This window comes from Musca autumnalis, unplaced genomic scaffold (assembly GCF_047663935.1).
Source record: "Musca autumnalis isolate F117 unplaced genomic scaffold, ASM4766393v1 scaffold_5, whole genome shotgun sequence".
NCBI lineage: Eukaryota > Metazoa > Arthropoda > Insecta > Diptera > Muscidae > Musca > Musca autumnalis.
The window spans coordinates 18,262,817-18,283,261 of record NW_027412088.1 but is presented as its reverse complement, the minus strand read 5'-3'; the positions used below and the strand labels follow the sequence as shown (position 1 = coordinate 18,283,261).

General features: G+C 37.0%; 2 protein-coding genes and 1 long non-coding RNA gene across 3 annotated transcripts; 1 reads left to right on the top strand and 2 right to left on the bottom strand.

Moving 5' to 3' along the window:
* Window positions 1–154: 154 nt before the first annotated feature.
* Window positions 155–1,273, bottom strand: LOC141406413 (uncharacterized). The gene is made up of 3 exons (XR_012413384.1): window positions 899–1,273; window positions 767–833; window positions 155–701 (listed from the first exon to the last, which is right to left on the bottom strand). It is a non-coding gene; the product is annotated as an uncharacterized lncRNA (long non-coding RNA).
* A 1,429-nt stretch (window positions 1,274–2,702) lies between these two features.
* RpL18A (ribosomal protein L18A) lies at window positions 2,703–3,945 on the top strand. Its single transcript, XM_073957646.1, has 2 exons — window positions 2,703–2,838; window positions 3,281–3,945. Exons 1-2 carry the CDS (start codon window positions 2,821–2,823, stop codon window positions 3,794–3,796), a joined length of 534 nt encoding a protein of 177 aa, XP_073813747.1. The 5' UTR covers window positions 2,703–2,820; the 3' UTR covers window positions 3,797–3,945.
* Window positions 3,946–16,714: 12,769 nt separating this feature from the next.
* Window positions 16,715–18,011, bottom strand: LOC141387094 (uncharacterized). The gene is made up of 4 exons (XM_073956229.1): window positions 17,838–18,011; window positions 17,566–17,616; window positions 17,313–17,507; window positions 16,715–17,238 (listed from the first exon to the last, which is right to left on the bottom strand). The coding sequence occupies exons 1-4, from the start codon at window positions 17,886–17,888 to the stop codon at window positions 16,810–16,812; spliced, it is 726 nt and encodes a 241-aa protein (XP_073812330.1). The 5' UTR covers window positions 17,889–18,011; the 3' UTR covers window positions 16,715–16,809.
* Window positions 18,012–20,445: the final 2,434 nt, after the last annotated feature.

Genomic DNA, 20,445 nt, shown 5'->3' with positions numbered 1-20,445 from the left:
TGAGGATGGCCATCAATGACATAGAGAAATACCAATCATGGATAGCAAAAATAATTGCAAATTACGGCACCATTGTTCAGACAAAATGTCATTCGATACGTGGACACTCCCAGCTACTTTTTGAAACATAAACAAATGAAATAGACGAAAATTCTGACCTTTTATACGTATTTATTTAAAAAATAATAAATAAAAGTTAAAAAGGATAAAATTAATTTAATTAATCGAGCTTTTTTTAACCTAAGTAGATTACATTGAAAAATTGATATCTAGCGAAGTCCTACACACACACATCAACCACTATGCGACGATCGTTTCGTTAGCTGGTTAGGCTAACATCATTAGGCATATTAGATGTTGTTGTTGTTGCTAGACAATTTTCGCCATTTGGATAAAGTTAACAAAGGAATATGTCCAGTCGGAGTGACCTATGCAAAGGTAAGAAAGTGTAAAGAAACTAGACGAGTAAACGCCAATACTTTTCAGAAGGTTAACATGAGAAATGCTCTGGATCTGGAACCAAGTTGTGTCGTCTTGTGGGCGATTGGAACCCACTATCTTCATCCATGCTAACTTCTGCACATTGGTCACTTTTGTTAGTAGTGCTTGTATAAAGTAGTCTTCATTAAATACTGCATAATTTCCGAACCCGATTGTTGCCATGACCTGGTTGTTGCCATTTGGAGATTATTGTGTTCATCCTATGTAGACGGAGATGGTTATTTATGGAAGTAGAATATAATTAAAATAAAGTTTTAGATGGAACCTGTGTTAGCTCATAACTCTTGATTCATTGTTTTCCTTTAGGCTAGAGTGAAGGAATGCGGTAGCATCTATGGATGAAAGTATAATCATTATCATGCTATGAAACGGTGGGCAATGACATATTCTATCTCACATGGAAGATCCACTCATTTAGAAATTTTTATCTCTGTTCCCCTTATTGAAAGTTCTTCGAAGAGACATTTCCTATAACGTCTACCATACCATGTATTTGGACAAATCTGATCACTCATATTCGACAGCGGAGAGGCATAAATTCATCACAGCGTTATTTCATGTAATATCGGTTGATTTTCTATCCATTTTTTACAATTTCAAACAATTTGGATTTTATGAGGCTGAGGCAAACACAATTACCAATAATTTTAAAACGCAAACGCAAACATTTGTGCTTGTAACAGAAATATTTTCATCCTATTCAGAAAAAAAAAAACAAAATAAGTAATTTGACAAAGAAACAAAGACAAAAATATCAAAACTTCAGATTGACTTTGACACTAGTATTACGGCAAAATCAAATCAGCTGGCACTTGCTTTTACCTGTAATAATTGTACCATGCGTACTAATACACAGATTGTGTATATCATTTTGAAGTTTTTGGAACACTCGAAAGAAAAAAATTAAACTGACAGATAGCTTTAGCTAACCTTTCTAATTAAACCATGTGTGGAACTAATTTTCTAGGGTTTTCTCTTTTGAATCTTTTACCATTAAAAAAGTTGTGGAACGAAGCTAATTCTTTGTTTACATTTACGAAATCCAATCGATTTCAACTGTCAATTCCTTTGCGTATACGTTAAATGAAAACTCATCTGAAATCGATTGGATTTTATTTGACGTTTGAGCAATGGAATTGACAGTTGAAATCGAGTGGATTTCGTAAATGTAAACCAAGCATAATAAATGAAATGCGCTGAAAACAAAAGAACATTAACAATAACAAAATTGGTCTGGGGCTCAATTCTGTTTCTGTGAAATGAAAAATTTTATAAAGGAAATAAATAGGTCTGTTCGTTAACTTCGCAAGTAAAGAGTATTCCTTTGCGTACACATCAAATAAAAATGGAATTGACAGTTGAAATCGAGTGGATTTCGTAAATGTAAACCAAGCATAAGAACGCATAATTTCATGAAATTATTTCATTGAAATCGCTCTAGTGTGGACCGGGTGTTCGTAGATCAAGTTCCCCACTACAGCGACTTCTTGATATTACTCTAGTATGAAACTCGACCTAGGAACCCTTAATTTCATGACTTTCAATTGTTTTTTTTTTTTTGCTGGATAGTTGTCCATGTTTATATTAGGCAATTTTAAATGCGGCAAGTGTCAGTTTGGCGGTAAGTCCCGGTCCACACTAGAGTGATTTCATTGAAAAAATTGCATGAAATTATGCGTCTCTAGATCGACCTCCATGGTAGAGTAAAATCATAAAATTGCTGTAGTTGGGAATTCGATTTAAGAGCACCTAATTTCATGAAATTTTTTAATGAAATTCACGCTAGTGTGGACCGGGACTAGGAGAGGGTGTTAAGAGGCAAAGTGTTACCAAATGCTTCACCTCTCTCCCCCTCAAATGTTTATGCAATTTACTGAATTTAGTAATAAAGCAACAATACTAGGATTAAAAAAAAACTGTTTATTAGTTTAACATTTATTCACCTAAATTGATAAGTCCCAATTTACATTAGGCGAGTTACTTGCGGCAATTGTCAGTTTATAGGTGAGAGAGGGGGCTGAGAGGCAAAGGGTTACCACATGCCTCACCTCTCTCTCCATCAAACTGACAATTGCCGCAAGTAAACTCGCCTAATGTAAATTGGGACTAAGCATTCGGATATTTTATGTATTTAAACAAAATAAAACATGTTCCCCATGCGAACCCAACTAACAGTGTTGTGTTTTCTTTACCAAAATAGAGTTGTAACTGCATCAACTCTGAACACTTCCCAATTATTGTGCACTGGCGCAAGTGTACTAAAAAGATACAACAGCTGTCTTTTCTCTTTCCGTTTCCTTTTTCGTGAACGCTTCCAAAATGAAAGCTAAGGGACAGGTAATATTCCCTAAAAAATATGAAAAATTATGGCAAAACATAAGTGAAAAATGTGGCAAATACATTTAAATGATGCAGTGCATGATGCTGAATAGAAATAATAAATGTTCTATGTTGTTATTGGCGAAAATTGGAGAAAAATTACAAATTTTCGGCAGACATGTGCAAGATATGAATGTGTGTGTGTTGATGCTAAATAAAGAACTGTCAAAACATTCGAAGACCGACCACGATGATAATAAATGTCAATATGCGAATTAAATGTGAGATAAACGGGATAGTATTTTATCATTTCCAAATTGAATATTGATGTTGACATGAATGTTTTTGGAACTTGCTCCTCATAAAGTGTATTTGCCAAATTTTTGTGTTGTTTTGTTTATCATTTTCAAAACGTGCTACCATTTCACTAACATGTTCTCCCACTTTTCCACATTTACAGTTGAAGGAATACGAGGTCATCGGCCGCAAGTTGCCCTCCGAAAAGGAGCCTCAAACTCCTTTGTACAAGATGAGAATCTTTGCTCCCGACAACATTGTTGCCAAATCCCGTTTCTGGTACTTCTTGCGTCAATTGAAGAAGTTCAAGAAGACCACCGGTGAAATTGTCAGCCTTAAGCAGGTTTACGAAACCTCACCCACCAAGATCAAGAACTTTGGTATCTGGTTGCGTTACGATTCCCGTTCCGGTACCCACAACATGTACCGTGAATACCGTGACTTGACTGTTGGTGGTGCTGTCACCCAATGCTATCGTGATATGGGTGCCCGTCATCGTGCTCGTGCTCACTCCATCCAAATCATCAAGGTTGAAGCTATTCCCGCTAGCAAGACCCGCCGTGTTAATGTTAAACAATTCCACGATTCCAAGATCAAGTTCCCCTTGGTACAACGTGTCCACCACAAGGGCAACAGAAAATTGTTCTCCTACAGAAAGCCCAGAACCTATTTCTTGTAAATTATGGAATATTGACTGTAATGTGTGGGTTTTACTACAATTTCTTTTTTTATATTGTAAGAAGAAGACTATGCTGAAAGATCCTGAGTCAGTGAAACACACAGTGTTTTGTTTGATGATAAAAGAAATAAACGTGTAAAAAATCTAAATTTGTTGTTGTTGTGATTCTGTTTAGTTAGCAGGAAGGAATCTAGAGAAAGATAAATCAAAAGGAAAAGTTAAATGTGTTTTTGTTGGCTTGGCCGGATGCTAATGTAAACAAATCTGGGAATCAATATGTCGCGGAATTAAAGGTATTTTGAATCATAAATATTATTTAAACTCTGAATTTAATTGATATTTATACAACCTTTTCTGATTGTTGACAGTAATGGATGTTGTTATGTTATCAGATTGTTAGTGATGACAAACAATAATATTCCACAATGGAGTCCAGTGTTGGGGTTCTCCTGTAAAGCTTAACCCTTTCGGTGATTCTATGCCATATGGCATAGCCAGTTTTTGAAGCCCGATTTAAGGCAAAATATTTATACCCTTCTTTTAATACTTTTGTATTTTTCCCTGAAGTGTTATCTAAAAATAATTCGACAAAAATTTTTGATTGGTGAACCCTATACATTGTTATGTCTCAAAGAGCAAGCGCTCCTCGTTCGATTTAAAATTTGCATGAAAATACCATATTATAATTTTATATATTTTATTAACAAAAATATTGTTTCTGTTAACTTTTTGTATTTACCCCCAGTTTTTGTAACTTATTTTTGTTCGTTCGTCTATATTCGTAATAATTTAGGCATTCATAGCTCAGCCCCCAGATTACATACACATCTAATTTTTCGTATACCCGTTCCATATGTCGTTGACAATTCGTGTGAGAAGAATAAAAATGTTTACAAAAACTGGGGGTTAATTTAGTAGATAATCATTGCCTTAATAATTAAAACGAAAAAAAGATCGGAATTATAGTTCAATGGAGCTGCCAGATTTTTTATATTTCATACTATGCCATATGGCATAGATTTTTCCCAACGGAAATGTTTCACTTTGTTTGACTCCCAGATCTCCTATTGTAAAACCCCTAGATCTTCTATAAGAAGACCTCCTGATCTTGTATAAATAGACCTCCAGGTCTTCTAAAATAAGACCTCCAGATCTTGTATAAGTAGACCACCAGGTCTTCTATACGAAGACTTCCAGGTCTTCTATAAGGAAACCTCCAGATCCACCATAGGAAAACCTCCAGAGGATGTATAACAATTCTTGCAGATTTCTAAAATAACTCCTCCAGATATTATATAAGATGGCCCCCTCGTCTTCTACAAGCTGACCTCCAGCCCTTCTATAGGATGACATTCAGGTGTTCTATAAGAAGTCCTTCAGATTTTGTATATGAAGACATGCAGGTCTTCTATAAGAAGTCCTCCAGTTTTTCTATAAGAAGGCCTCAAATCTTCTATAAGAAGACACTAGCTTTTCTATAAGAAGACCTTAGGTTTTCTATAAGAAGACCCTAGGTCTTCTATAAGATAAGATAATAAGACCTATGTGAAGACCCCAAAATCTTCTAATAGTAGACCTCCAGATATTCTATGAAAAACCTTCATGTCTTGTATAAGTAGACCTCCTGGTCTTCAATGAGAAGATCTTATGCTTTTCTATAAGAAGGGCCCCTGCTTTTCTATGAGAAGACCATCTGGTTTTTTATAAGAAGGTCTCCTGCTCTTCTATGAGCAGACCTCCTGCTCTTGTATAAGAAGACCTCCTTCTCTTCTATAAGAATACCTCCGGCCTTATATATGCAAACGTCCTGCTCTTCTATGAGCAGACCTCCTGCTTTTATATAAGACCTCCTTCTCTTCTATAAGAATACCTCCTGCCCTTCTATATGCAAACGTCCTTCTCTTCTACGAGAAGACGCCCTGCTCTTCTATGAGCAGACCTCCTGCTCTTGTATAAGAAGTCCTCCTTCTCTTCTATAAGAAGACCTCCTGCCCTTCTATATGCAAACGTCCTGCTCTTATATGAAAATACGTCCTGCTCTTCTATCAGAAGACGCCCTGCCCTTCTATATGCAAACGTCCTGCTCTTCTATGAAAAGACGTCCTGCTCTTCAAGAAGAGGACCTACTGCTCTTCAAGGAGAGTACCTCCTGCTCTTCTATAAGAAGACCTCTTGCTCTACTATAAGAAGACCTCCTGCTCTTCTATAAGAAGACCTCCTGCCCTTCTATATGCAAACGTCCTGCTTGTCTATGTGAAAACATCCTGTCCTTCTATGAGACGACCTTTTGCTCTTCCAGGAGTAGACATCCTGCCCTTCTATGAGAGGACATTCTACTCTTTTATTAGAAGACGTCCTGCTCTTCTATAAGAAGACCTCTGGTCTTCTATAAGATGAAATTTAATTAAAAACTTGAATATTTTAGTTTTGTTTTTTTTTTTCCTTTAAATACATTCTATGCCATATGGCATAGTGTCCAAAAACCATTTTTCCAAACAAAATGTTAACAAATTAGTTTTGATTATTCATTTAGTGGGCTTAAGTATATGTAAAATTAAAAAAATATTTTTTTCATATCAAAAACAAAAAAGAAGCACCGAAAGGGTTAAAGGAATTGAATCAATTCAGGTGTTAGGACGTTTGATCAAAACATCATAATTTAAAATTCAGTAGCCGAAGAGGAAAAAATCTAGAGCAATGGTTCTATAGATCCTTTCAAAAAGAATGGGTGCTTCTATAGACCCTTTCGAAAAGGAAGGTTGCTTCTATAGACACTTTCTAAAAGAAAGGGTGCTTCTATAGACCCTTTCTAAAAGAAAGGGTGCTTCTATAGACCCTTTCTAAAAGAAAGGGTGCTTCTAAAGACACTTTTTTAAAAGAAAGGGTGCTCTTTATAAAAGAAAGAGTGCTTCTTTAGTCCCTTTCTAAAAGAAAGGGTGCTTGTATAGACACTATATAACAGAATCGTTGCTTCTATAGACCCTTTCTAAAAAAATAGTGTTTCTATAGACACTTTCTAAAAGAAAGATTGCTTCTATAGATTCGTTCTAAAAGAAAGGGTGCTTCTATAGACCCTTTCTAAAAGAAAGGATGCTTCTATAGGCCCTTTCTAAGAGAAAGGATGCTTCGATAGGCCCTATCTAAAAGAAATCGTGCTTCTATAGACCCTATCTAAAAGAAATCGTGCTTCTATAGACCCGTTTTAAAAGAAAGGGTGCTTCTATAGACCCTTTCTAACAGAAAAGGTGTTTCTATAGACCCATTCTAAAAGAAAGGGTGCTTCTGTAGACCCTTTTTAAAAGAAAGTGTGCTTCCATACACCCTTTCTAAAAGAAAGGGTGCTTCTATAGACTCTTTCTAAAAGAAAGGGTGCTTCTATAGACCCTATCTAAAATAAAGGGTGCTTCCATAGACACTTTCTAAAAGAAAGGGTGCTTCTGTAGACCCTTTCTAAAAGAAAGTGTGCTTCTATACACCCTTTCTAAAAGAAAGGGTGCTTCTGTAGACCCTTTCTAAAAGAAAGTGTGCTTCTATACACCCTTTCTAAAAGAAAGGGTGCTTCTATAGACTCTTTCTAAACGAAAGGGTGCTTCTATAGACCCTTTCTAAAAGAAAGGGTGCTTCTATAGACCCTTTCTAAAAGAAAGGGTGCTTCTATAGACCCTTTCTAAAAGAAAGGGTGCTTCTATAGACCCTTTCTAAAAGAAAGGGTGCTTCTATAGACCCTTTCTAAAAGAAAGGGTGCTTCTATAGACCCTTTTCCAAATAAAGGGTGCTTCAATAGACCCTTTTCCAAATAAAGGGTGCTTCTATAGACCCTTTTCCAAATAAAGAGTGCTTCTATAGACCCTTTTCCAAATAAAGGGTGCTTCTATAGACCCTTTTCCAAATAAAGGGAGCTTCTATAGACCCTTTTCCAAATAAAGGGTGCTTCTATAGACCCTTTTCTAAATAAAGGGTGCTTCTATAGACCCTTTTCCAAATAAAGCGTGCTTCTATAGACCCTTTTCCAAATAAAGGGTGCTTCTATAGACCCTTTTCCAAATAAAGCGTGCTTCTATAGACCCTTTTCCAAATAAAGCGTGCTTCTATAGACCCTTTTCCAAATAAAGGGGGTGCTTCTATAGACCCTTTTCCAAATAAAGGGGGTGCTTCTATAGACCCTTTTCCAAATAAAGGGTGCTTCTATAGACCCTTTTCCAAATAAAGGGTGCTTCTATAGACCCTTTTCCAAATAAAGGGTGCTTCTATAGACCCTTTTCCAAATAAAGGGTGCTTCGATAGATCCTTTTCCAAATAAAGGGTGCTTCTATAGACCCTTTTCCAAATAAAGGGTGCTTCTATAGACCCTTTTCCAAATAAAGGGTGCTTCTATAGACCCTTTTCCAAATAAAGGGTGCTTCTATAGACCCTTTTCCAAATAAAGGGTGCTTCTATAGACCCTTTTCCAAATAAAGGGTGCTTCTATAGACCCTTTTCCAAATAAAGGGTGCTTCTATAGACCCTTTTCCAAATAAAGGGTGCTTCTATAGACCCTTTTCCAAATAAACGGTGCTTCTATAGACCCTTTTCCAAATAAATGGTGCTTCTATAGACCCTTTTCCAAATAAAGGGTGCTTCTATAGACCCTTTTCCAAATAAAGGGTGCTTCTATAGACCCTTTTCCAAATAAAGGGTGCTTCTATAGACCCTTTTCCAAATAAAGGGTGCTTCTATAGACCCTTTTCCAAATAAAGGGTGCTTCTATAGACCCTTTTCCAAATAAAGGGTGCTTCTATAGACCCTTTTCCAAATAAAGGGTGCTTCTATAGACCCTTTTCCAAATAAAGGGTGCTTCTATAGACCCTTTTCCAAATAAAGGGTGCTTCTGTAGACCCTTTTCCAAATAAATGGTGCTTCTATAGACCCTTTTCCAAATAAAAGGTGCTTCTATAGACCCTTTTCCAAATAAAGGGTGCTTCTATAGACCCTTTTCCAAATAAAGGGTGCTTCTATAGACCCTTTTCCAAATAAAGGGTGCTTCTATAGACCCTTTTCCAAATAAAGGGTGCTTCTATAGACCCTTTTCCAAATAAAGGGTGCTTCTATAGACCCTTTTCCAAATAAAGGGTGCTTCTATAGACCCTTTTCCAAATAAAGGGTGCTTCTATAGACCCTTTTCCAAATAAAGGGTGCTTCTATAGACCCTTTTCCAAATAAAGGGTGCTTCTATAGACCCTTTTCCAAATAAAGGGTGCTTCTATAGACCCTTTTCCAAATAAAGGGTGCTTCTATAGACCCTTTTCCAAATAAAGGGTGCTTCTATAGACCCTTTTCCAAATAAAGGGTGCTTCTATAGACCCTTTTCCAAATAAAGGGTGCTTCTATAGACCCTTTTCCAAATAAAGGGTGCTTCTATAGACCCTTTTCCAAATAAAGGGTGCTTCTGTAGACCCTTTTCCAAATAAAGGGTGCTTCTATAGACCCTTTTCCAAATAAAGGGTGCTTCTGTAGACCCTTTTCCAAATAAAGGGTGCTTCTATAGACCCTTTTCCAAATAAAAGGTGCTTCTATAGACCCTTTTCCAAATAAAGGGTGCTTCTATAGACCCTTTTCCAAATAAAGGGTGCTTCTATAGACCCTTTTCTAAATAAAGGGTGCTTCTATAGACCCTTTTCCAAATAAAGGGTGCTTCTATAGACCCTTTTCCAAATAAAGGGTGCTTCTATAGACCCTTTTCCAAATAAAGGGTGCTTCTATAGACCCTTTTCCAAATAAAGGGTGCTTCTATAGACCCTTTTCCAAATAAAGGGTGCTTCTGTAGACCCTTTTCCAAATAAATGGTGCTTCTATAGACCCTTTTCCAAATAAAAGGTGCTTCTATAGACCCTTTTCCAAATAAAGGGTGCTTCTATAGACCCTTTTCCAAATAAAGGGTGCTTCTATAGACCCTTTTCCAAATAAAGGGTGCTTCTATAGACCCTTTTCCAAATAAAGGGTGCTTCTATAGACCCTTTTCCAAATAAAGGGTGCTTCTATAGACCCTTTTCCAAATAAAGGGTGCTTCTATAGACCCTTTTCCAAATAAAGGGTGCTTCTATAGACCCTTTTCCAAATAAAGGGTGCTTCTATAGACCCTTTTCCAAATAAAGGGTGCTTCTATAGACCCTTTTCCAAATAAAGGGTGCTTCTATAGACCCTTTTCCAAATAAAGGGTGCTTCTATAGACCCTTTTCCAAATAAAGGGTGCTTCTATAGACCCTTTTCCAAATAAAGGGTGCTTCTATAGACCCTTTTCCAAATAAAGGGTGCTTCTATAGACCCTTTTCCAAATAAAGGGTGCTTCTATAGACCCTTTTCCAAATAAAGGGTGCTTCTGTAGACCCTTTTCCAAATAAAGGGTGCTTCTATAGACCCTTTTCCAAATAAAGGGTGCTTCTGTAGACCCTTTTCCAAATAAAGGGTGCTTCTATAGACCCTTTTCCAAATAAAAGGTGCTTCTATAGACCCTTTTCCAAATAAAGGGTGCTTCTATAGACCCTTTTCCAAATAAAGGGTGCTTCTATAGACCCTTTTCTAAATAAAGGGTGCTTCTATAGACCCTTTTCCAAATAAAGGGTGCTTCTATAGACCCTTTTCCAAATAAAGGGTGCTTCTATAGACCCTTTTCCAAATAAAGGGTGCTTCTATAGACCCTTTTCCAAATAAAGGGTGCTTCTATAGACCCTTTTCCAAATAAAGGGTGCTTCTGTAGACCCTTTTCCAAATAAATGGTGCTTCTATAGACCCTTTTCCAAATAAAAGGTGCTTCTATAGACCCTTTTCCAAATAAAGGGTGCTTCTATAAACCCTTTTCCAAATAAAGGGTGCTTCTATAGACCCTTTTCCAAATAAAGGGTGTTTCTATAGACCCTTTTCCAAATAAAGGGTGCTTCTATAGACCCTTTTCCAAATAAAGGGTGCTTCTATAGACCCTTTTCCAAATAAAGGGTGCTTCTATAGACCCTTTTCCAAATAAAGGGTGCTTCAATAGACCCTTTTCCAAATAAAGTGTGCTTCTATGGACCCTTTTCCAAATAAAGGGTGCTTCTATAGACCCTTTTCCAAATAAAGGGTGCTTCTATAGACCCTTTTCCAAATAAAGGGTGCTTCTATAGACCCTTTTCCAAATAAAGGGTGCTTCTATAGACGCTTTTTCCAAATAAAGGGTGCTTCTATAGACCCTTTTCCAAATAAAGGGTGCTTCTATAGACCCTTTTCCAAATAAAGGGTGCTTCTATAGACCCTTTTCCAAATAAAGGGTGCTTCTATAGACCCTTTTCCAAATAAAGTGTGCTTCTATGGACCCTTTTCCAAATAAAGGGTGCTTCTATAGACCCTTTTCCAAATAAAGGGTGCTTCTATAGACCCTTTTCCAAATAAAGTGTGCTTCTATGGACCCTTTTCCAAATAAAGGGTGCTTCTATAGACCCTTTTCCAAATAAAGGGTGCTTCTATAGACCCTTTTCCAAATAAAGGGTGCTTCTATAGACCCTTTTCCAAATAAAGGGTGCTTCTATAGACCCTTTTCCAAATAAAGGGTGCTTCTATAGACCCTTTTCCAAATAAAGGGTGCTTCTATAGACCCTTTTCCAAATAAAGGGTGCTTCTATAGACCCTTTTCCAAATAAAGGGTGCTTCTATAGACCCTTTTCCAAATAAAGGGTGCTTCTATAGACCCTTTTCCAAATAAAGGGTGCTTCTATAGACCCTTTTCCAAATAAAGGGTGCTTCTATAGACCCTTTTCCAAATAAAGTGTGCTTCTATGGACCCTTTTCCAAATAAAGGGTGCTTCTATAGACCCTTTTCCAAATAAAGGGTGCTTCTATAGACCCTTTTCCAAATAAAGGGTGCTTCTATAGACCCTTTTCCAAATAAAGGGTGCTTCTATAGACGCTTTTTCCAAATAAAGGGTGCTTCTATAGACCCTTTTCCAAATAAAGGGTGCTTCTATAGACCCTTTTCCAAATAAAGGGTGCTTCTATAGACCCTTTTCCAAATAAAGGGTGCTTCTATAGACCCTTTTCCAAATAAAGGGTGCTTCTATAGACCCTTTTCCAAATAAAGTGTGCTTCTATGGACCCTTTTCCAAATAAAGGGTGCTTCTATAGACCCTTTTCCAAATAAAGGGTGCTTCTATAGACCCTTTTCCAAATAAAGGGTGCTTCTATAGACCCTTTTCCAAATAAAGGGTGCTTCTATAGACGCTTTTTCCAAATAAAGGGTGCTTCTATAGACCCTTTTCCAAATAAAGGGTGCTTCTATAGACCCTTTTCCAAATAAAGGGTGCTTCTATAGACCCTTTTCCAAATAAAGGGTGCTTCTATAGACCCTTTTCCAAATAAAGGGTGCTTCTATAGACCCTTTTCCAAATAAAGGGTGCTTCTATAGACCCTTTTCCAAATAAAGTGTGCTTCTATGGACCCTTTTCCAAATAAAGTGTGCTTCTATGGACCCTTGTCCAAATAAAGGGTGCTTCTATAGACCCTTTTCCAAATAAAGTGTGCTTCTATGGACCCTTTTCCAAATAAAGTGTGCTTCTATGGACCCTTGTCCAAATAAAGGGTGCTTCTATAGACCCTTTTCCAAATAAAGGGTGCTTCTATAGACCCTTTTCCAAATAAAGTGTGCTTCTATGGACCCTTGTCCAAATAAAGGGTGCTTCTATAGACCCTTTTCCAAATAAAGGGTGCTTCTATAGACCCTTTTCCAAATAAAGGGTGCTTCTATAGACCCTTTTCCAAATAAAGGGTGCTTCTATAGACGCTTTTTCCAAATAAAGGGTGCTTCTATAGACCCTTTTCCAAATAAAGGGTGCTTCTATAGACCCTTTTCCATATAAAGGGTGCTTCTATAGACCCTTTTCCAAATAAAGGGTGCTTCTATAGACCCTTTTCCAAATAAAGGGTGCTTCTATAGACCCTTTTCCAAATAAAGCGTGCTTCTATAGACCCTTTTCCAAATAAAGGGGGTGCTTCTATAGACCCTTTTCCAAATAAAGGGGGTGCTTCTATAGACCCTTTTCCAAATAAAGGGGGTGCTTCTATAGACCCTTTTCCAAATAAAGGGTGCTTCTATAGACCCTTTTCCAAATAAAGGGGGTGCTTCTATAGACCCTTTTCCAAATAAAGGGGGTGCTTCTATAGACCCTTTTCCAAATAAAGTGTGCTTCTATAGACCCTTTTCCAAATAATGGGTGCTTCTATAGACCCTCTTCCAAATAAAGATGGTGCTTCTATAGACCCTTTTCCAAATAAAGGGTGCTTCTATAGACCCTTTTCCAAATAAAGGGTGCTCCTATAGACCCTTTTCCAAATAAAGGGTGCTTCTATAGACCCTTTTCCAAATAAAGGGTGCTTCTATAGACCCTTTTTCAAATAAAGGGTGCTTCTATAGACCCTTTTCCAAATAAAGGGTGCTTCTATAGACCCTTTTCCAAATAAAGGGTGCTTCTATAGACCCTTTTCCAAATAAAGGGTGCTTCTATAGACCCTTTTCCAAATAAAGGGTGCTTCTATAGACCCTTTTCCAAATAAAGGGTGCTACTATAGACCCTTTTCCAAATAAAGGGTGCTTCTATAGACCCTTTTCCAAATAAAGGGTGCTTCTATAGAACATTTCTTAAAGGTGCTTCTATAGAACATTTCTTAAAGGTGCTTCTATAGAACATTTCTTAAAGGTGCTTCTATAGTCCCTTTCTTAAAGGAAGGGTGCTTCTATAGTCCCTTTCTTAAAGGAAGGGTGCTTCTATAGTCCCTTTCTTAAAGGAAGGGTGCTTCTATAGTCTCTTTCTAAAAGAAAGGGTGCTTCTATAGACCCTTTCCAAAAGAAAGGGTGCTTCTGTAGACCCTTTCCAAAAGAAAGGGTGCTTCTATAGACCCTTTCCAAAAGAAAGGGTGCTTCTATAGACCCTTTCCAAAAGAAAGGGTGCTTCTATAGACCCTTTCCAAAAGAAAGGGTGCTTCTATAGACCCTTTCCAAAAGAAAGGGTGCTTCTATAGACCCTTTCCAAAAGAAAGGGTGCTTCTATAGACCCTTTCCAAAAGAAAGGGTGCTTCTATAGACCCTTTCCAAAAGAAAGGGTGCTTCTATAGACCCTTTCCAAAAGAAAGGGTGCTTCTATAGACCCTTTCCAAAAGAAAGGGTGCTTCTATAGACCCTTTCCAAAAGAAAGGGTGCTTCTATAGACCCTTTCCAAAAGAAAGGGTGCTTCTATAGAGCTTTTCCAAAAGAAAAGGTGCTTCTATAGACCCTTTCTAAAAGAAAGGGTGCTTCTATAGACCCTTTCTAAAAGAAAGGGTGCTTCTATAGACCCTTTCTAAAAGAAAGGGTGCTTCTATAGACCCTTTCTAAAAGAAAGGGTGCTTCTATAGACCCTTTCTAAAAGAAAGGGTGCTTCTATAGACCCTTTCTAAAAGAAAGGGTGCTTCTATAGACCCTTTCTAAAAGAAAGGGTGCTTCTATAGACCCTTTCTAAAATAAAGGGTGCTTCTATAGACCCTTTCTAAAAGAAAGGGTGCTTCTATAGACCCTTTCTAAAATAAAGGGTGCTTCTATAGACCCTTTCTAAAAGAAAGGGTGCTTCTATAGACCCTTTCTAAAAGAAAGGGTGCTTCTATAGACCCTTTCTAAAAGAAAGGGTGCTTCTATAGACCCTTTCTAAAAGAAAGGGTGCTTCTATAGACCCTTTCCAAAAGAAAGGGTGCTTCTATAGACCCTTTCCAAAAGAAAGGGTGCTTCTATAGACCCTTTCCAAAAGAAAGGGTGCTTCTATAGACCCTTTCCAAAAGAAAGGGTGCTTCTATAGACCCTTTCCAAAAGAAAGGGTGCTTCTATAGACCCTTTCCAAAAGAAAGGGTGCTTCTATAGACCCTTTCCAAAAGAAAGGGTGCTTCTATAGACCCTTTCCAAAAGAAAGGGTGCTTCTACAGACCCTTTCCAAAAGAAAGGGTGCTTCTATAGACCCTTTCCAAAAGAAAGGGTGCTTCTATAGACCCTTTCCAAAAGAAAGGGTGCTTCTATAGACCCTTTCCAAAAGAAAGGGTGCTTCTATAGAGCTTTTCCAAAAGAAAGGGTGCTTCTATAGAGCTTTTCCAAAAGAAAGGGTGCTTCTATAGACCCTTTCTAAAAGAAAGGGTGCTTCTATAGACCCTTTCTAAAAGAAAGGGTGCTTCTATAGACCCTTTCTAAAAGAAAGGGTGCTTCTATAGACCCTTTCTAAAAGAAAGGGTGCTTCTATAGACCCTTTCTAAAAGAAAGGGTGCTTCTATAGACCCTTTCTAAAAGAAAGGGTGCTTCTATAGACCCTTTCTAAAAGAAAGGGTGCTTCTATAGACCCTTTCTAAAAGAAAGGGTGCTTCTATAGACCCTTTCTAAAAGAAAGGGTGCTTCTATAGACCCTTTCTAAAAGAAAGGGTGCTTCTATAGACCCTTTCTAAAAGAAAGGGTGCTTCTATAGACCCTTTCTAAAAGAAAGGGTGCTTCTATAGACCCTTTCTAAAAGAAAGGGTGCTTCTATAGACCCTTTCTAAAAGAAAGGGTGCTTCTATAGACCCTTTCTAAAAGAAAGGGTGCTTCTATAGACCCTTTCTAAAAGAAAGGGTGCTTCTATAGACCCTTTCTAAAAGAAAGGGTGCTTCTATAGACCCTCTCTAAAAGAAAGGGTGCTTCTATAGACCCTTTCTAAAAGAAAGGGTGCTTCTATAGACCCTCTCTAAAAGAAAGGGTGCTTCTATAGACCCTTTCTAAAAGAAAGGGTGCTTCTATAGACCCTTTCTAAAAGAAAGGGTGCTTCTATAGACCCTTTCTAAAAGAAAGGGTGCTTCTATAGACCCTTTCTAAAAGAAAGGGTGCTTCTATAGACCCTTTCTAAAAGAAAGGGTGCTTCTATAGACCCTTTCTAAAAGAAAGGGTGCTTCTATAGACCCTTTCTAAAAGAAAGGGTGCTTCTATAGACCCTTTCTAAAAGAAAGGGTGCTTCTATAGACCCTTTCTAAAAGAAAGGGTGCTTCTATAGACCCTTTCTAAAAGAAAGGGTGCTTCTATAGACCCTTTCTAAAAGAAAGGGTGCTTCTATAGACCCTTTCTAAAAGAAAGGGTACTTCTATAGATCCTTTCTAAAAGAAAGGGTACTTCTATAGGTCCTTTCTAAAAGAAAGGGTGCTTCTATAGACCCTTTCTAAAAGAAAGGGTGCTTCTATAGAACCTTTCTAAAAGAAAGGGTGCTTCTATAGACCCTTTCTAAAAGTAAGGGTGCTTCTATACACACTTTTCAAAAGAAAGGATGCTTCTATACACACTTTCTAAAAGAAAGGGTGCTTCTATACACACTTTTCAAAAGAAAGGGTGCTTCTATACACACTTTTCAAAAGAAAGGGTGCTTCTATACACACTTTCCAAAAGAAAGGGTGCTTCTATAGACCTTTCTAAAAGAAAAGGCGTTTCTATTGACCCTTTCTAAAGGAAAGAGTGCTTCTATATATCCTTTCTAAAAGAAAGGGTACTTCTATAGACCTTTTCTGAAATAAAGGGTGATTCTATAGTCCTTTTCTGAAAGAAAGGGTGCCTTTATAGTCCTTTTCTGAAAGAAAGGGTGCTTTATAAACCTTTCTGAATGAAGACCTAAAATAGGTAGAAAGCCTACGAAAGAGAAGTATTGAATAACTTATGGTTTCCTCTATGAAATTCTATCTATTCCTCCTACTTACTCCTGGTCTAACTTTTGTCTGTACTATTCCTTCACTCTTCCGCTATATCCTTTCCCTTTTACTAGGATGAACACAATAGACCAGTAGTATTTGTGTGAAGGGCCTGCTCCAAATACTGTATTGTTTCCTTAAATCAAAGTTGAACGTGGATATAGGTCCATAATGTTGATTTCTTGATCTAAATTTCCAATGTTTTGTTTTTTAATTTGCAATGTACCATATTTATTTTATTAGTTTCCAATAATTGTTAAATTTTATAATTTCCAAGGATATTCAATCAATAATATTTATTCTTCTGCTTCTTCCACCTCTTCGAATTGTTCTTCATCATCTGCGGGTGAAGGCATACATTCGGTAATGAATTCCCTTAGATTGTTGCACTCCTCAGTGCCAGTCCAAATGGAATCGGGACATTGTTTGAATGTTTCCATCATTGTGCAATGGAACATTATACCAGCTTGAGGAGAACAATGACGATGGTGATGAGGATGAGGTGGGCGACGAGAAGCATCTCCTCCTTTATTGGCAAAATGTTCACGTATCTTTTCCATTACTTCCACAGATTTCTGATAACATGTTTGGAAGGATTCTTTTAAAACGGGCAAGGCATCAGGTGAATCGGCGGTGGCACTAGACAAAAATGTATCCAAATTTTCTTCATTCAATTGGCCATCGATTAAAATACCAGTTTCATTGAAAAGGCAGGTGGGGAAGCACTGTGGGGGAGATAGAGGGTTAAATAAATTAACAAACACTTTAATTAAATTAATTTAATTTGAGAAATGTTTACATGATGGTGTCCATGACGACCATGATGACCATGGGGTCCATGACGATGATGGTGACGAGGCGGTCCACCTTGTTCGGTGTCATCAACTTCATTATTCATGCCTTCTGGGGGTGGTGGAGGAGGTGCATTTCCTCTACATTTTTCAACTAATTCCTCGCTTATTAAATTTGGCATAGGACAGCATTCTTTGGGATCCTTTTTAAGGAAATTACTTCAATATTTTTTCCAGTTTCATAATGTGTTTAAAACTTACCGCAAATGCTGGATGGTTGTTGCAGTCAACCTCTGCCTTTACAACAGATAACTGAAAGTATAAAATATATTTTAATTTCATTTATTTCACAATTTGTTATCCACAGATTCAAGTCCGTGCGTGTTACAGATAATGAAGTTACACAAAAAACTGTTGTTTTGGGATTAAACAACATTTTACACTACACAGAGCCAACTCAAATTTCTTTTAATTATTCAAACTAAATGGAATCCGTTTATAATTATTTTTAATGAAGATTGTCCTTTACACACCACTGAGATTATCACTGCTCCTGCTACCACGTATAATGTATTAGTAACCATTTTGAAACTCCAAATGCAACTGTATAATATTTTCAAATCGGTTGTCTTTTTATTTCAAAATCTGTTCTAAATAAAATGCATCCATTTCGCATTCTGTCGGTTGTGTTGCATGCTTGCAAAAACAAAACAATTGTTAATTATTTTAGATCTAAATATTATATTTAATTACTGATGAAATTAAAAAACTATACATATACACACATTCGATCCTACCTACGTAGATACATATATACACTAATATGTTTTGTGATTCATTAAGCCCAGAGATTTTTAAAACAACTTTTATCAATAGAATCAGACCAAATAGAAAAAATATGTCATTATACTGGTGTGGGGGGACAAAGGAACAAGGAAATGCCAACTGATACATCTGATTTTCTTTAACATATCCAAGTACAGGATTTAACACGGTTCTTTTTTCTCTTAAGTGGAGTTGTCACTTTTATTATCCGTTAAAGGTAGCGATATGCGACATGTGCTGGGTCCATAAAACGGTAACAATTTGACCACAATAGGCGTGGATTTTTAATAGATTTTTAGCAACATCCACAACACCACAATAGGCGTGGATTTTTAATAGATTTTTAGCAACATCCACAACACCACAATAGGCGTGGATTTTTAATAGATTTTTAGCAACATCCACAACACCACAATAGGCGTGGATTTTTAATAGATTTTTAGCAACATCCACAACACCACAATAGGCGTGGATTTTTAATAGATTTTTAGCAACATCCACAACACCACAATAGGCGTGGATTTTTAATAGATTTTTAGCAACATCCACAACACCACAATAGGCGTGGATTTTTAATAGATTTCTAGCAACATCCACAACACCACAATAGGCGTGGATTTTTAATAGATTTTTAGCAACATCCACAACACCACAATAGGCGTGGATTTTTAATAGATTTTTAGCAACATCCACAACACCACAATAGGCGTGGATTTTTAATAGATTTTTAGCAACATCCACAACACCACAATAGGCGTGGATTTTTAATAGATTTTTAGCAACATCCACAACACCACAATAGGCGTGGATTTTTAATAGATTTTTAGCAACATCCACAACACCACAATAGGCGTGGATTTTTAATAGATTTTTAGCAACATCCACAACACCACAATAGGCGTGGATTTTTAATAGATTTTTAGCAACATCCACAACACCACAATAGGCGTGGATTTTTAATAGATTTTTAGCAACATCCACAACACCACAATAGGCGTGGATTTTTAATAGATTTTTAGCAACATCCACAACACCACAATAGGCGTGGATTTTTAATAGATTTTTAGCAACATCCACAACACCACAATAGGCGTGGATTTTTAATAGATTTTTAGCAACATCCACAACACCACAATAGGCGTGGATTTTTAATAGATTTTTTAGCAACATCCACAACACCACAATAGGCGTGGATTTTTAATAGATTTTTAGCAACATCCACAACACCACAATAGGCGTGGATTTTTAATAGATTTTTAGCAACATCCACAACACCACAATAGGCGTGGATTTTTAATAGATTTTTAGCAACATCCACAACACCACAATAGGCGTGGATTTTTAATAGATTTTTAGCAACATCCACAACACCACAATAGGCGTGGATTTTTAATAGATTTTTAGCAACATCCACAACACCACAATAGGCGTGGATTTTTAATAGATTTTTAGCAACATCCACAACACCACAATAGGCGTGGATTTTTAATAGATTTTTAGCAACATCCACAACACCACAATAGGCGTGGATTTTTAATAGATTTTTAGCAACATCCACAACACCACAATAGGCGTGGATTTTTAATAGATTTTTAGCAACATCCACAACACCACAATAGGCGTGGATTTTTAATAGATTTTTAGCAACATCCACAACACCACAATAGGCGTGGATTTTTAATAGATTTTTAGCAACATCCACAACACCACAATAGGCGTGGATTTTTAATAGATTTTTAGCAACATCCACAACACCACAATAGGCGTGGATTTTTAATAGATTTTTAGCAACATCCACAACACCACAATAGGCGTGGATTTTTAATAGATTTTTAGCAACATCCACAACACCACAATAGGCGTGGATTTTTAATAGATTTTTAGCAACATCCACAACACCACAATAGGCGTGGATTTTTAATAGATTTTTAGCAACATCCACAACACCACAATAGGCGTGGATTTTTAATAGATTTTTAGCAACATCCACAACACCACAATAGGCGTGGATTTTTAATAGATTTTTAGCAACATCCACAACACCACAATAGGCGTGGATTTTTAATAGATTTTTAGCAACATCCACAACACCACAATAGGCGTGGATTTTTAATAGATTTTTAGCAACATCCACAACACCACAATAGGCGTGGATTTTTAATAGATTTTTAGCAACATCCACAACACCACAATAGGCGTGGATTTTTAATAGATTTTTAGCAACATCCACAACACCACAATAGGCGTGGATTTTTAATAGATTTTTAGCAACATCCACAACACCACAATAGGCGTGGATTTTTAATAGATTTTTAG